The sequence below is a fragment of the Stegodyphus dumicola genome, chromosome 11 (genome assembly GCF_044657685.1).
Source record: "Stegodyphus dumicola isolate Sdum_Otavi_A_Nest chromosome 11, ASM4465768v1".
Lineage (NCBI taxonomy): Eukaryota > Metazoa > Arthropoda > Arachnida > Araneae > Eresidae > Stegodyphus > Stegodyphus dumicola.
In genome coordinates this window covers 135,885,713-135,902,550 of record NC_140778.1, presented here as the reverse complement: position 1 = coordinate 135,902,550, position 16,838 = coordinate 135,885,713, and the positions used below count along the sequence as shown (strand labels likewise).

General features: G+C 37.1%; 1 protein-coding gene across 1 annotated transcript in view; it reads left to right on the top strand.

Moving 5' to 3' along the window:
- LOC118186143 (complement C2-like) overlaps positions 1 to 16,838 on the top strand; it is a 179,423-nt gene that overhangs the window by 68,717 nt on the left and 93,868 nt on the right. The window contains exon 6 of the mRNA XM_085827237.1: positions 8,502 to 8,690. Within this exon, the coding sequence (XP_085683363.1) occupies positions 8,502 to 8,690 (189 nt within the window). The remainder of the gene's footprint in view (positions 1 to 8,501; positions 8,691 to 16,838) is intronic.

Below are 16,838 nucleotides of genomic sequence, written 5' to 3'. Positions count from 1 at the left end.
GTTTCGTCATTCATGCAAGCAAGGGTCAAAGTCACAACCAAAAGTAGTGAAGAATGTCCAAAAAGAAATACTAACCAAGTGGTACCTGAGTAATTAGCAATTAAAATAAAAATGAAAGGTTTAAAATTAAAGGTTTAAAGAAAAATACCAATGAAGAATTTTGAGAAATAAACAATGAAAAGTTTAGTATCAAATCAAACTTTTTTAAAAATTAAATTTTCCAGAAAAATTAATTTAGAATCCAATACATTTTAGAAACCCTTGTTTACAGAAACCTCCCCAACACGAATATGCATATCAGTAAAAAGAAACTAAAAAAGAACTAGACATAATCCATATAAACCAATAAGAAACAAAAAGAACTAATTCACAATTTTTAAAAAACAAATATATACTCAAAAATATAATTTCATATTTAGAAAATACTTAAATACTACACAAAAAATTTTTAAAAATACTTAAAGCAAATAAATAGTAAGTTTTAATTCTAACTTACCTACTATATGAGTGCTGGAGTCTGCAAAAGTGTTTTAAAGAGAAGTGTGTTCTTCAAATTATATAGATGGCGCTTATGTAGGTAAAGCTGAGTGTCAGGCTGCTATCTTTGTTATATTAAAAATTTTTTGCAAACATTAATATCAAAAAATATTAATGTTTGCAATTTATATATTTATATATAATTTACAATTTATATATTGATATTATTATTGGTTGTGTGATAATGAGAGTGTCTATTTAAGATTAATATTATTGTAACTCGAATTCTGGATGCGAGTTCTTCAAACAAATTAAGCAATTATTTAAAATATTTTTTCTATTTGGAATGTCTTGTGGTCGAGGCGCCCGGCTTCAAGCCTTTTCAGATGGGGGTAATATTTGTAATAATAAAATTCCATAGTCAAGCATACACTTAAAATTCTAACTGTATGTTCTTTTAATTTTTAATGGTGACGTTCTCTTATTTGAAAGTACATGGAAGCAGCTGGTGCGTGGTGCAGTGTTTTGCTCGAAATCCAAATTGTTCATCAATCAGAACGTTGTCATTTCGGAGAAAATCATTCAGGCGTTTAAGTAACACAAACTCGTATATCTTAGATAACGAGGATAGGAGGCTGATAGGTCGATAATTTTGAGGATTAGAAAGGCTTTGGCCTGGTTTTGGAATAGGCACAATAAGTGCTTGTTTCCAGCTTTGAGGAAAATAGCAATGCTGTATCATAAAATTAATAAGCATTACTAGGAAAAATAGATAGTTGGTGGGTAAATTTTTAATCATACGATTAGAAATAGCGTCCATACCAGGGGCTTTTTTGGGTTTGAGCTTGGTAATGTATTCACTTACCTCGTTCATGGATGTATAGTGTATATCTCTCGCGAAAGGCGAGGAGAGGAAACGTTCAACATCTTGTGGGAAAGAACTTGCGCTGTTCGCAAAAATTCCTTCATTATGTGGTGTAAATTGAGTTTGAAGAGAATCCGCAATTAATTCGGATTTCTCAGCGTCTGTGTGAGCCACCACTGCGTCCGTAACTAGGGACGGAATGTTAAATTTGTGTTTGCGTAGGCGGGCTGATGCGCGCCAAAGACTGTTATCATTGGTCGTTAGGGACTGAATGTAATTCGTGTATTGTGATTGGAAGAACTGGTCACATGATGCCTTGATCTCATTTTGGAGAGCACGGAGTTGAATTTTTAAACCTGGATTTCTATTTCTTTGCCAAAGTCTCCGTACTTTATTCTTTTCTTTAATTTTGAGTTTAATTTCTTGAGGTAATTTACGAAAATTGGGTCTAAGGGTGGGTTTTGATACTTCCCTATAAGTATCTGTTAAAAGGGTCGTTAAGTGATCGACTGCCGAGTCTATATCATGGCTGGATTTAATTTCAAGGGAGGGCAAATTTTTACTTTTAAGTTTGAAACCAAAATTGTCCCAGTTTGTAGAGACGAGTGCCGGAGAATTTTGATTAAAAGTAGTACAGTTAAGGTCTATGATTACGGGGTTGTGATCTGAAGATAAACAGTTTTCAACAGTCACGTGATATCCAAAAGGGATGTTTCGAAAGAGTGCCAAATCTATGAATGAAGGGGCACCCCGTGAACCATATCTAGTAGGGGAATCCGGCGCAATAATTTTAATTTGGGCGCACTGAGCCCATTTTAGAAGGCCACGACCAGCAGGGTTTGATCTATGACAACGCCAATGCTGATGGTGACAAATTAAATCACCAGCTATGATAAGATTATTTGAAAAATTGAGCAGTTTATTGAAATCTACCACAGGAAAATTTCCACCTGGTGGGAGATAGGCAGAGATCATAACTAGGGATGGTGAATTTTGAATAAAAATTTCGATGATTGTTGCTTCAAGTTTGTTCATATTTGGTGTGTCAATTCTACGATGCGGGATGGAGTTTTTTATGTAAATACAAGTGCCACCATGATAAACATCACGTGTATTTGAAGCTTGTCTGTCATTTTTATATAGTGCATAATCTACAAGCTTGGGTGCTCTCCCTGGTTGGAGTTTGGTCTCTTGGACAAAAATGATATCAAAATCCTTCTCTTCTACATAGTCTCTAAACTCATGGAATTTGGAAAGAATGCCATTTGCATTCCAGGTGCATAGTTTTAGATTTTTCAACCCTTTCAAGGTATTGAATTTTAATGAATGTGGGAGTCAGAGAATTGGAGAGTAATATAACTCTCAAAGATGTAATAGGCCGCGTCAGCACCAGATGGAGCCACTCTGAGCTGCGGTAAGGCGTTTTTGAATGCCAGAAGTAATTTGCTCTGGTCAATGCCAGGCTGATTTGAAATTTGGATTATAGCCAAAAGGATCTCGGTACAATTTAGAGTCGAGGTTGCTCCTAAGGGGACCGATAAATTTGGAATAGTTGGAGGTGCTGCCTGTTGCATACCCGTAAGGGCAGCAGAGTAGGATACTCCAGGACGAGTATTATTTGCACTGGGAGTGTGTGCAGCCGGCAGTGTTGGAAATGAATTGTGTTGTATATTAAATTTGTTCGTGTTGCCAACGGTCTGACTGGGTTTTGTACTTGGCTTTGGTGGTTGACGATTTTTGGATCCAGGGAATCTTGGACAGGATCTCCAGTTTGCTGCGTGGCTCCCGGAACAGTTGTCACATTTGTTGGCTTCTTCGAAGGGCTTGATGCATTCCTTCGCCTGATGCGGACCAGCGCATCTGACACATCGTTGGGGTAACGTACAGACCTCCGAAGAATGAAAGAATCCCTGGCAACGCCAGCATTGTGAGGGACCTTTCTGCCCTTTGAAGTGTTCCATCACCACTTCTGTGCCAAGGAGTTCGGTAACTGAATATATTTCTGAAGCTTTGAGGCTGTTATGTATCTGAAGATAGAAGAGTGGCATAGGCGTTTTTGTCTTGAATTTTTTCAGCTGCGATATCTTATGGATCTTAAAACCAAGTACTTCGACCGCATTCTGCACAACGTTGATCGGTGTGTTGGAGGGTAATCCCCTAATGACCACTTTGAGTGGTCTGTCCGATTTTAGTGTGTGAGACTTAAATTGAATGTTGTTTTCGGTGAGAAATCTAACGACTGTCCGATAATCTGTTTCGTTAGTGGTAGTGAGGCGTAGAAATTCGATGTCTTGTTTGGATTGGACAGTCGGTGCGTGTCTGCGTAGCTGATTCAGTAAAAAGAACCAATCAGCACGCGGTTTAATGAAGATGGGTGGTGGTGTCTGAGTTTTAGGTGTTGTAGTTTCAGCCGGCTGCTGCGTTAAGTTTTCTGTGGTTTCTGTGACGTTTTGAATGTTAGTGTAAGAGTTTGTAATTGTAATGTTGTTAGAGTTTTCTTTAGTGTTGGGTGGTTTCTTTGCAATCAAATGTTTAGGGGGGATTGCAAAGCCGTCACTGTCGACTGGCCTGGATCTTTTTTTGGTATCAGTTTGAGAAGTTTCTTTGGGTGGGTCTGAGGATGAGGGTGAGGTAGATTTTGGATTATTGTTTTCAGGTTCAGAGGTTTTGGTGGTCTTTCGAAATTCCTTAATAAATTCATCTTCTGTAGCTGGTAGAGTGAAGAGGTTAATGTTGAGGCGGGTGCACAGTGTGTGTAAGGAAAATAAAATTTTCTCACCCTCATCCTGTAGTTGTTTCATCATCAGGTCTTTGTTGGGAGTTTCAGATCTCTGTAGACGCTGAATGTCAAAGAGAAGATCGGTGTGCCGGGTCTTTAGCGCGTATATTTGATGTGCACTTTTTGAGAGTTCTTGGGCTGAAGGAGAAGCTGGAGGAGTTGAGTTCGTAGTGTCCATATCTGTGAGTACTTGCAAAGGTTGCGAAGTCGAGTGATTGCCTGCTGGCGGCGCCGTATTCGTGGTATCCTTGTTCGCATTGCGGAGCTCTGAGCTCGCACGTCTGTCGCTCGTGGCGTCCATGACGCGAAAGTGACCGCCTACGTGCGGTCACTTTAGATAAGTTCCAAGTCCGATCGCCTACGAGCGACCACTAAGCGTCTAGTTGTAGCTCCTTCGCGAGCGTTCTGTTAGACCGCTTCTTTCGGACTTCTCGAACCAACTAAAGTTGTGTTACCTGGAGAGTTCCTACAGAGTAGAGATAGGTAGCGACATCTGGTGCTTCGTTGAGGCACGATTCCCACATTTCATGGATGCGGGATTTCAAGGACTTTGAATGTCTCATTGATTCAAAGAGGGCAACCGGCGGCCGAGCGCTAAAATTGCTGAAACACTGGTACTTCTGACCTGGGTTTGGATTCAGGCGAACGGGTTGGCTGCATGGGCGTTTTCGTGGTTTTATCAATTATAGCCAGTTTCCCTTAGTTCTGTAAATTCTGGATTGAGGGATAATTCATCAAGAGCGATATAATAAAAATTCGCAAGAAGAGAAAATTTTGGTGTAGCACCTGGGTGCTTGGGTAAGAGACCCCACCCACATTGAAGAATAGTGTAGTTTACGAATGATGCAGCAAAATAATTTGTACAGTTTGCTAATACATTCAAAGAAATGTGCATAACAAACATATTTGCATGCATACATAGTTTTTATTTTTTTATTTTTTTTTTTTTTTTTAAGTTAAGAGAGGATTAAGAGAGGCTAAAGGTATTCGATAATTAAATTATCAGTCGTGCGAAGAGCTCAAGTGTTTTGGCAAAGATACTACAAATACAAAGAACATGCCAATTAAAGCATACAGGTACATTGATCTGGTGTTGCCAAGTATGGCCATTGGTCTTTTACTATATGGAGGGTCATTTACATCATAATCCCTGATGATAGAATTATTGATTCGTTCCTGATCATTAAAGAGCTTGCGAGCAGTGCGGAAATAGAATACTTTAAGCTGCTCAATGGGTGATTCCTGATGTAATTTTAAATTTTTCACGTACCACGAAGAATTAGTAATTTGCCGCAGTATGCGATTATAGGCAGTTTATAGCTTATTTCTGGCAGATTTGCATGAGTACGCCCAAACCGGGTAGGCATAACAAAGTGGACGCAGCATGGATTTATAAATAAGTAACTTGTTGTCTATAGAAAGTACACTGTGTCGAGCAATTAAGGGGAAGTGTGAGTGTTTACCTACTCGAAACTTTTTAATGACAGATGTAATGTGTGGAAAGAGTTTTACAGAGAAGATAAAGTAAAGCCTGCTGCATTTTAAACCATGATCGTATCAGTTTTCGTCAAAGCGATAAATCTCTCGAAAGAAATTGTCGGTGAAGTACCTCTCAGGTGAACATGCTCTCAAGAATAGATTAGGTAATCAAACCTACAAGCTTTCATCTATGATATCTGGTATGTTTCGTTGATTGTTATATATTATGATGAGAATGTTAGAAAAACTTTTACTATTTAGGGATGCGGTATTTCTAGCATTCCTTTGAATATTCAAGAACTTGTAGCATTCAAATAGGTTTTGCCAAGTTTTTAGCTACAGAGAAATGACGGCTAGCCCTAGTTTCACCTGTATTCGTAGCTGGGAAGTTCATTTGCAGTGCCTCCGAGGATATTCAAGCTATGTAAAAACTAACATTATAAGGTATATCTCCCGTTTTCATAGCGTGCCTTTGTGGTGTAGTGGTTCTGCACGCTGGACCGGTATACCAGAGTTCCGTGTTTCGATTCCCGGCGAAGGCGGCTGCATATTTTCATCTTTTCTGCTTCCAAAAAAATCTTAATGTCTCTATAACCTTTTGGAACTCGCAATCCAACAGGTTATTTTTAACTACTGTAAAGGCTTTTATTTTTGCGGGCCATAATTTTCGCGAAAACGAATATATCGGTGATTTCGAGAGTTGAAAATTTCGCGAATTTTACATGAACAGAACCGAAAGTTGAAAAATTTCAAAAGTACCTAAATAAAGTTGAGAAAGTTGAAAAATTCGATTGAATTGTTCGACGTTTCTAAGGCGCACCAAGATCATTTTTTTCTGACTGAACTAGAGAAGAGGAATATTATTCCAGTTTTTGGGCCCGCTTCCTGCACAGGAGAGCTTCAACCTTTGGACTTAACTGTAAATGGCGAGTTCAAGCGTTTGCTCAAGAATGAGTTTATTGAGTGGTATTCTAATGAGCTTCAATTTCTAAAGGAAAAAGAATCTGTGGACTTGCGAATATCACGACTAAAACCGATTCACGCTTCTTGGCTTGTGCGCGTATTTAACGGTATTGAAGCCAAACATGAGATAATTTTGAATGGCTTCAAAGAAGCTGGTATAAATAGTATTTTAAGTGAATGAGCTGCCTTCTATTAATTTTATTGTTTTATATTCGAGAAATATAGTTGTATATTATTCAAAAATAGTTATAACAAAGAAAGTGGTCAAGAAAAAGCTTGTAACTGTGCAATAAATTATTAAATTTTGGGTAAGTGAAAAATTTCTGATTTTTTATTATTATTTGAGGCGAAAAAAAAAAGTATTTCGCGAGGCTTAAATTTTCGCGATTACGACGGGCTCGCGAAAATTAAAGCCTCGCGAAAATAAGAGCCTTTACAGTACTCAACTTATTGTTTACGATACTCGAAATTTCAGAAACATAAATAAAATGTAGTTCATACAGTGGATGGACAAAAATATGGAAACACCTTGTGAAATGCATGTTTGAAAAGAAAGATTGATTTTAATAAAATATGTAGGTGGCGCTGGCGTTTTTGACTACTGACGCCACCTATACAACTTCGTAAATGTGCTAAACAGTTCAGTTGTTGTCGGAGTACTGTTATGTGAGGTTGTCATTGCATTATGTCAGAGTTAACAGACTTCGAACGTGGGCAAATTGTTGGAGCACGTATGGTAGGTGCTTCCGTAAGCAAGGTAGCCGAGGTGTTTAGTGTTTCAAGAGGTACCGTATCGAAGATTTATTCCGCATATTTGAAAAGCGGAAAAACATCATCTGCTAAATCACAGCGCGGACGAAAGTGTGTCTCGAGTGATCGTGACAGACGATCATTAAGGGCAATTGTGACGAGAAATAAGAAGACCACAGCTGCAAAAGTTACTGCTGAAATGAATGTTGTGCTACCGAACCCTGTGAGTACCAAAGCAATTAGAAGGGAGCTTCATAAACAGGGAATTGCTGGCCGTGCTGCAATTGAGAAGCCACTCATCAGTGATGCTAATGCCCGTAACAGGAAAGGTGGTGTTTAAGTCATAAAGCCTGGACTATAGAGCAATGGAAGCGAGTAATATGGTCTGACGAGTCTTCTTTCACATAGTTTCCCACTTCTGGTCGAGTTTACGTCTGGAGAACGCCATCTCAAGCCTATAATACAGACTGCTTGTTGCCAAGAGTGAAACATGGCGGGGGTTCTGTTATGGTTTGGGCAGCCATATCGTGGTTCTCTGCTAGCCCCATGATAACTGTGTCAGGGCACATGACTGCCAAGACTTATGTGAACATTTTGGCCGATCAAGTTCATCCCATGGTACTAACTTTGTTCCCCGATGGTGATGGTGTCTTCCAAGACGACAAAGCCCCTGTTCACACAGCTCACATTGTCCAGGACTGGTTTTCTGAGCACGAGGATGAGTTGTCCCATCTCCCCTGGCCACCACAGTCACCAGACCTGAATATTATCGAACCTTTGAGGTCTACATTGGAACGGAAAGTCCGTTCTCGTCATCCACCGCCAACGTCGTTATCTGAACTTGCCACCGTTTTGCAGGAAGAATGGTATAATATTCCCTTTCCAAACATACAGGAACTGTATTTATCCATTCCGAGAAGACTGCAAGCTGTTTTGGATGCCAACGGGTTTCCTACACCATATTAAGCAAAGAAACATGTTTTTTTAAAGGTGTTTCCATATTTTTGTCCAACCCCTGTATATTTGACTGTGAACGCTTTTTATTCTGATCTCAAATATACATATCCTATTTTCTTTAAAAATTAGGAATATTCAAATATAAATGTTTCGTATACATTTCTAACTTAAAGAGCTAACTTTGTTTAAGTCATCCCCAATAGTTATTTTCTTTGTAATTAATATTTTTAGAGATCTTTTGCGATCTACCAGAGTCACTTGCGAATGGCTCTATTCCGGAGGTACAATCTACCAATATTACAGCTTTCCCTTACGACTTTGAGATCACGTATGTGTGCAATGAAGGCTACCGATTAATTGGAAGTAGCTGGCGGTTCTGCAGTAAGAATGGATGGTCTGGAGATACACCATACTGTGAAGGTAAGATTTATAACCATGCTTTCTATCTGAGCAAGTGACTAATATAAGAGGCTCACTTTACTAGTTCACACTTAAGGAATCATATTCGGTACTTTCTGATCACCTCACCTCCAGTGAAAAGCCGCGATAATATATTGATTGCGATGATCCATTGATAGTAATGGAACTGTAAAATTTGCCCTTGTACGGGTCGTATCGATATTAATAGTCGATTTCAAAAGACTACTTTCTACAACTCAACTCTCCACGCAGGAAGACATTCATGCAGATTTTCCCGCTGGGGCATTGTATACTGTGCTCTGGCGTTCTTGAATTTCTGAATAAGGTTACTCTAATTAAATATTATACATTTAATTATGGACTGATATGTTTACCTACGTGATATAAACACTTCACCAACCCGCGCATTCTCTTTTCTTCATTACAACGGAATACAAGTTAAAGTCTCAACTGTCGTCAGGCGATCGTACCTGGTGCAGAATACCAATGCTGTACGCGACTATTTGCCTACGAACAGGGAGGCTTTCAGGGAAGATTTTCTAAGGGACTGGATCATATCCCGGTTACACATATGAAAACCACGAAAACTGTTGTAAGGTAAGTTAAGTTTGTTATCTTATCTTCGTTGATTATGAGACTGACGTTTAAGTCCCGAAACTATTTCTGAAACTGCTAAATAAGAATTAATAATGGCACAGTCAAGTCTTAAAGACTGCATGCATGTAACGAAACTGAATTCCGAAAATTACGCTACTTGGAAATTCAAGATAGAAATGCTTTTAATGTGCGATGGATGAGATGATCTTTTTTATTCTACCCTACGTTCTAAACCTGATGATGAAATTTTAATGAGGCATAAACAAACGCAAGCTACAATAAATCTATGCACTGACTCCTCTCAGATTATTCATTCATGTTAGAGATGAAACGACTACCGCCGTTACATGTCAAATGTTAAAGTCAATTCACGAGCGCTCCAATCTGAGCAGCAAATTATATCTTCTTAGAAAATTATATGCGGTAAAAATGGCTGAACACGATGATATGATTGCATGATACGATGGACTTTGTCGAAAATTTGAAGGCTATCGGTGAGAACATTCCGGATCAGAATGTAGCTGCACTTTTGTTAGTTTCAATGCCCGAATTACACAATAATCTTATAACTGCAATTGGAGGTAGAGAGGAAACTCTTATAGCTACAGATCTTGAGAAAACGAAACTCACTGACGAATACAAGTTGTTAGAACAACAAGCAGGTCGAAGTTTTAATTCTTCAATGGCATTTATATCTGCAATAAATGCAGGAAACTATGATACTAATAGACAAAAGAATTTTGTACCTTTTGTAAACGCAGTGGTCATACTCGTAAGCGTTGTTTTAAATTACAAAACAAAAATAACTATTCTCGTCCTGACAACTCAAAATCAGAAACTAGCTGTGACCAAACATATCGAAAATTCGATCCGTCATTGTATGAGCGCAGACACTTTCGTTAGATGTAAATCATGGCGCCACTTCAAAGCGCTACTTAAGGCTTGGTTTCGACGATTTAAGTTCGGCAATTGTGATTTTCTTGTGGTTTTTTACAAAAAAAAAAAAAAAAAAAAAAAAAAAAAAAAAACGATCAATTATACCTCGTAGTAAACAGAGATCATCGTTTAATCAATTATCTGAGTTCGACAGAGGAAGGATAGTGGTCTACCGAGAGTGGGAATTATCTTTCAGGGAAATCGGTAGTCGTGTTGGACGAAACCAAACAACTGTAATGCGGATATGTGACCGTTGGATGCAGGAGGATACGACGGACCGACGTGTTCGATCGCATCCACCTCAGTGCATCCCTTCACGTGATGACAGGAACATTGTACGCGTGGCAGTGACGGATCGCTCAGTCACATCACTAACCATAGCACAGCACATTCAGTCTGTAACGTATCATCCAGTGTCTGCGCGTACCATTCGACGCCGCTTACAGCAGAGTGGTCTGTCCGCAAGACGTCCATTGCTTCGTCTACCTTTGACGCAGAACCACAGACGTCTCCGCCGCCAATGGTATGATGAAAGAAGGATGTGGACAGCAGAATGGAATGAATTTGTCTTTACTGACGAGTCACGGTTCTGTCTGCAACACCACTGGAACCGTAACTGTCGGCTGTTGTGCTGGAACCGTAACTGTCAGCCGTGATGTTTGCTGAGTTTGTTGCGCTTGTGTAGAAGGGCTTATATATTTGTGCATACTGATTTTTGGTGTCTAAAAGTGCTGTATTTGGAATCTAAAGGCCTTTCGGTTTGGGAAGATGTCTTGCTTTTGAAGATTCGAGGATTTTTGACCGAATTACAGGCATTTTAGGATTCATGCGTGTTTAGGGCCTCATTTGCATATGACTTTGAAGTTCTGGCCTGTATTCTTTTACATCGACTTGGTGAAGTACTTTTGTTTTGATATTTAGTATCTATACATCTTTTTCTATCTGTATGGTGAATTTGATTTAATTTCATGGCCTATTTTTAAAGTTATTTGTATTTGAAAATTTGATACTACGTTTTGTTTACGTTTGAATCTTTGTGATTTTGCACCGTGGGCATGTCAACTTTTAGCCAACTGGAAAATATTGAAAATTCGGATTTTTAAATGTTATGGCAGGAGAGACTTATATATAAGTTGGTGCATTGATGATATATGTTTTTCAGCCCGTTGGACAATTTTTGGATATTTTTTTCGCATGTAAGATTGATTTTATATTTTACTATGAATGCTTTTGAGATTTGAGGTGTTTTTAAGTATTTTTGATTATTTTAATTTGTAAATCTCAATATTTTCAGCTTTTAAGGCGTTTTTAGTTTTATTTATTCCTGATATTTATAAAATTGGATTGTTCGGATGCTGAAGCTGGATGGATTTAATTGTGCTGTAAAAACATTTTTGATGCGTTTTGCAATCATCTTAATTTTGTAGAATGTATAATATGTTTTTGTGTGTGTTTCTGTTTATGTGATACAAACCACTCTGTATTTTACTGAATTTTATGGTACATATGAGAGTTCTTGTCATTTTATCTAAGTTTAAATTGTAATTATTGTAAATCTTACATTTGTGTATATGTTTTTATTCTGAAAATTTTAATGCTGCCCCGTCGCAGTTATATTAGTGAATAATAGTGTGAACTTTTCGTGATTTTTGTGATGAGTCAACTGAAGAGTAATAAGGAGAGTAAACTTGTGGAAGTTGAGGGAGAGACTTTGGAGAGTCCGGATGAAATAAAAGAAATTATGGACTGTGGTAATGATAGACCGAACAATGAGGGAAAAATTGAGAGTGTACTCGTTGTTGTTAGATCATTATATGATTTTGTAGACAAGTTAAAGATGAGGCAATTTGTAGACAAGATGAGGTTTAAAGATAGCAGAGAAGTAGACAAGGTACAGAATGTTATTGAATCCAGGAAAAATTTAAGGGATAAACTTTATACAAGGAAGAAAAGGTTTATACAACCGAAGATAATTGTATATGGCGTATGCAATTTAATAGATGATAAGGAGATTATGGATAAAATGAAGGAGGAGTACATTTGTGATGGAAGTTGTGTTCGTCCTCTCTTTAGACAAAAATGTAAAGAGTCCGACGAGATTTCTCATCGCGTTTTCTGTGTAGACCCTCGATGTCAAGGAAGACCTGGAAGACTGCAGAGTTCGTATAGGTTGGAAGGCATATTCGGCTAAGCTCTATCTTAATACGAAGATGTGTCTGCGTTGCTTTCGATTCAGGCATACTACCAAAAATTGTAAAAATGAAATTGTATGTTTTAGATGTTCTGAACCACATGAATTTAAAAAATGTAAAATGGATGTAGAGATTTGTGTAAACTGTAAGAACTCTAACTCGAAATATGGTACTCATTTGGATGTTCATCACCCTGTTTTATCAGGAGATTGTGAACTATACAAACGTGAAGTTAGATTTATTTCAAAACATATACGTTTAGTGGAATGATTTATTTTGGGTTTTAAGGGTTAGAACTGCGATTGGGCTGTTTTATTATATTTTATACTGATCATTATCTTATGGTGTATAATTTTTTGTTTTTTTATTATTAGCTATTGTACTGTTCCCTTGATTATGAAAGTGCTAAATATAAACTTGAATCACTGTGCGGTGGCAGCATGCCAGTTGGCTGCTGTTGAGGATATTTTGGAACAGAAGTACTGCCCAGGAGCCCTATTATGTAAATACAGAAATCCCATTTTTAAAAAAGGGTTGGAGAGCAGTGTATGATGTAAGGGGAAGATCTGCCATAATTGTTACCAAAGAAGAGATTGAATTTATTATAGATTATAAAACAAATGAGATAGTAGCCATCTCCTTGAGAATGGAGAACTTTACAATGGGTGTTGTGTCGGTATACTTCTCCCCTGCGGAAAACTTGAATTTACATTTGACAAGACTTGAAGACGTTTTGAACAAGTATACATTTTATTTTATTGCTGGAGATTTTAATTCGAAACATTTTAATTGGGGTTCTAGGACTCTGGATGATAGGGGTGTTTTAACCATGGATTTTTTAATACAGAATAATATTATTTTATATAATCAATCAGACTCATTACCAAGTTTTGTTTCCGCAGTAGGGGAAGGTTGGACAGACTTGATTCTCAGTTCTGCCTCTCTCTCTCCCCGTTTCGTATTGAACTCAAGAAACATGAAGAGGAGAGTCATAGCGACCATAGATATGTTGCTGTTGATATTGAAGATGTTCAACCTGTGAGACATGAGAGTACTGTTTTTACAAAAAATCTTGTTAGAATAAATAAATTTTGTAAAAAACTTAAACTGGATATGGAATTAATGACCGATAGACTGAGATCAATAGATGATGAAAATAATTTGGAGAATTTTGTGGATGACTTTGAAAGGTTGATTGTCCAGAGGACTAAGAGGTACCTAACTATACGTGGAAATAAGGTCAAGAAAAACTATTGGTGGAATACGAGTTTGCAAAAAATGAAGCGACGGACGAGAGCATTGAGAAAGAGTTTGCAGTTCATAGATATTGATGAAGAAACAAGAAATAAGAGAAAAGTTTTATATAAAAGAGAGATGGCACTTTATAGAAAGCAGATTAAGAAGAGTAAATATAAGAGTAAAATCAAACATTTTTTGGAAAATAAGGTATATCATGACTGTTACTTTCGTTTTGCCCAGGGAAAGCGTCGGCTACCACAGATAATAAGTAGAGTCCAGGAGGGTGAACATAAGGAATACACTGAGGTGATTGAGGAATATTTTAATAAGAATTTTGACTGTGGTGAGTTTGAGGATGGTATTATTGATCATGAATTGTTAAAATTTTCAAATTGTTGTGCTGATGATCTGCCTGTTACTTCTAATGAGATCGGATATGTAGTTAATAAACTAAGAAATAAAAGTGCTCCTGGACTGGACAACATTTCTGCAGTGGTTGTGAAGTGCCTTTATAAGTATTATGAAGAGTTTTTTGTTTTATTATATAATACATGTTTCCGCTTGTTGGTTTTCCCGAGGGCGTGGAAAATATCAAGAATTATATTTATACGGAAAAATGAACATGCGGTTAGACCAATTTGCTTGTTAAAATTTTTTAGTAAGGTCCTGGATAGACTTCTCACCAATAGATGGTACCATTTTTTCTACAGAGAAAATTTTATTTCGGATAGACAGTTTGGCTTTGTCGCAGGCAGATCAACCAATGATGCTTTGTATAAATTGATCAATATCATTTCTGAGAAAAAAAGAGATTATCATGTAACTGTTGTCTTATTTGATATTTCAAAGGCCTTTGATTACATTATATGGTCATCGCTGCTCTCCACGCTCGTGAATTTTCAGATTCCTTGCAATATATTAAAAATTTTTTGTAGCTACTTTCACAATAGGAAGGTTGTTTATTCATATGGTGAGGATTCTGAAGTGGTTAAATCAGTTTATAAAGGTTGCCCACAGGGATCCTCGAGTGCTCCGCTGCTCTGGGGTGCAGTAATTTACAACTTGCTGAATACGAGTCTTCCCGAGGGCGTTGAAATCATCTGTTATGCAGATGACATACTTTGTGTGGTTTACGATGTGTCTCTTGAAAAATTAGAAAAAAGATTTACATTGATGTGTGATGTCCTTGAGAGATGGGCTATAACAGAAAGACTCATCTTCAACTTACAAAAGACATCTTTTTTGTTTTTCTCAAATGGGGGAAAAAAGACTAGACCTCCCAGATTACGATTCCAGGGAACATTATTAAAAAGATTCGAACAACTCAAATACTTGGGAGTCATTATAGATGATAAACTGAATTTCGAGTCACACTTCAAGGAAATTCAAAGGAGAACAGATTCAATACTCTTATTTTATAAGAAAAATTTTCCAGCGGGTGTCATCGACTTTAAGAGAGATATTATTAGAACTATTTATAGAGTAGTTGTTGTTCCCTATTGTGTTATACGGAATTGGTTGTTGGGGCTCCAGAGCGGCGGAGTTGTTGAGAATCAGGAATAAGTTATTGACGATTCAGCGGCCCTGGCTGCTGTCACTGGCTAGGTGTGTTAGGACAACTCCAACTGAAACTGCCTGTGTATTGGCCGGCACGCCGCCCCTCTCGATTTTTTATAAGTTCTTTTATGATAAATTTTTGTTATCTACATGTAAGATAGATTTTATGTATTATGATGATTATTTAGCTTAACCGTATTTTATAATGTTAATCCTTACTGCATACACCCAGCCAAGAGAATGAGCATTAATTATGAAATGAATTTTGATTGTTTTGGTGAACTTGATATTTTCACTGATGGTTCTAGGTTTGGGGAAAGTGTTGGCCTATCTTTTGTTGTTTACTATTATGGTATAGAAATTGATTATTCAAAGATAAAGTTAGAAAAATTTAATTCTGTGTTTCAGGCTGAACTTGCTGCTATTTATTTTGCTATGAAATGGATTAAGAAAAACCTATCTAAGAGTTATAGTATTGTAGTTTATAGTGATTGTTTATCTGGATTACAGGCTTTGAAAAGCTACAATTGTAATAACTATTTAGTTATGGATATTAAGTGTTTATATAAAGAAATTGAAGGTTTGCATGATATTAAATTTAGATGGGTTAAGTCCCATGTGGGTATTGAAGGTAACGAGAGGGCCGACGTGTTGGCCAAAGAGGCGACTTTGGATGTTTCCGGGGAGTGTTCCGTTGTCCAGCCTTCAAGAAAAATGGTTATTACTAGAATCAAACAGTATTATATTGATTTGTAGTATGATAATTGGAATAATTCGAATAGAAGAAAAGAATATGCCTATTATTTAAAACCTATGTTTAATAAAAGTATTTCTTGTCATTTGGATTTTAATCAAATTGTTACTGGACATGGGCGCTTCCCGGTGTATCTTAAAAGATTTGGCATACAAGAGAATGAATATTGGGTTGATCTTTACATTATGGTAACTTGGCGATTTTTTGGCGAAAATTTGGCAACCAACTCTTCTACAGCAACCCTCTATTTTTTTCTCCGCCGCCATTTTGTCTTCACGAAGTAAAGACATGTTTCTTTCCTTTTTTTCTACTGAACACTTCTTCCAACAATCTACTAGCCGAATTACACTTATGCTAGAAATTTTATCAAACAAAACTGCTTAATCATGACAAATATTCACTGCAAAATTGGGAAAAAGTGCACAATACCATACTCCTTACGCGTTTTTCAAAATAACACATACGCATAAACCATGTACACGCCGACTTATTTTTACTTAAAAAAACATCCCAGAATTGCACAAAAATGGCATTGCGCACACTCTTCACTATATCCATGTACACTGCTTTTTTCTCATAAATTAGAAAAATTTCACGAAAATACATGACAATTTTCTCAATCTTTAAACCCTGTAAAAAGAACATATATGAAATTACCTGATCGCGAAAAAGTATTTACCCTTTCCAAATATGAACATTTCCACATGTAAAATAAATAAAATATCCAAAAACTTTTACCTCTAAATCATCTATTACATTATACACGTCACCAACGAATTCATACCGCAAGCATTACAAATACTTAGTATCAAATATTTAAATTATTTCCATGCACGTTTATTTCAACTTAAACGTATACCAAATTCCTACAAA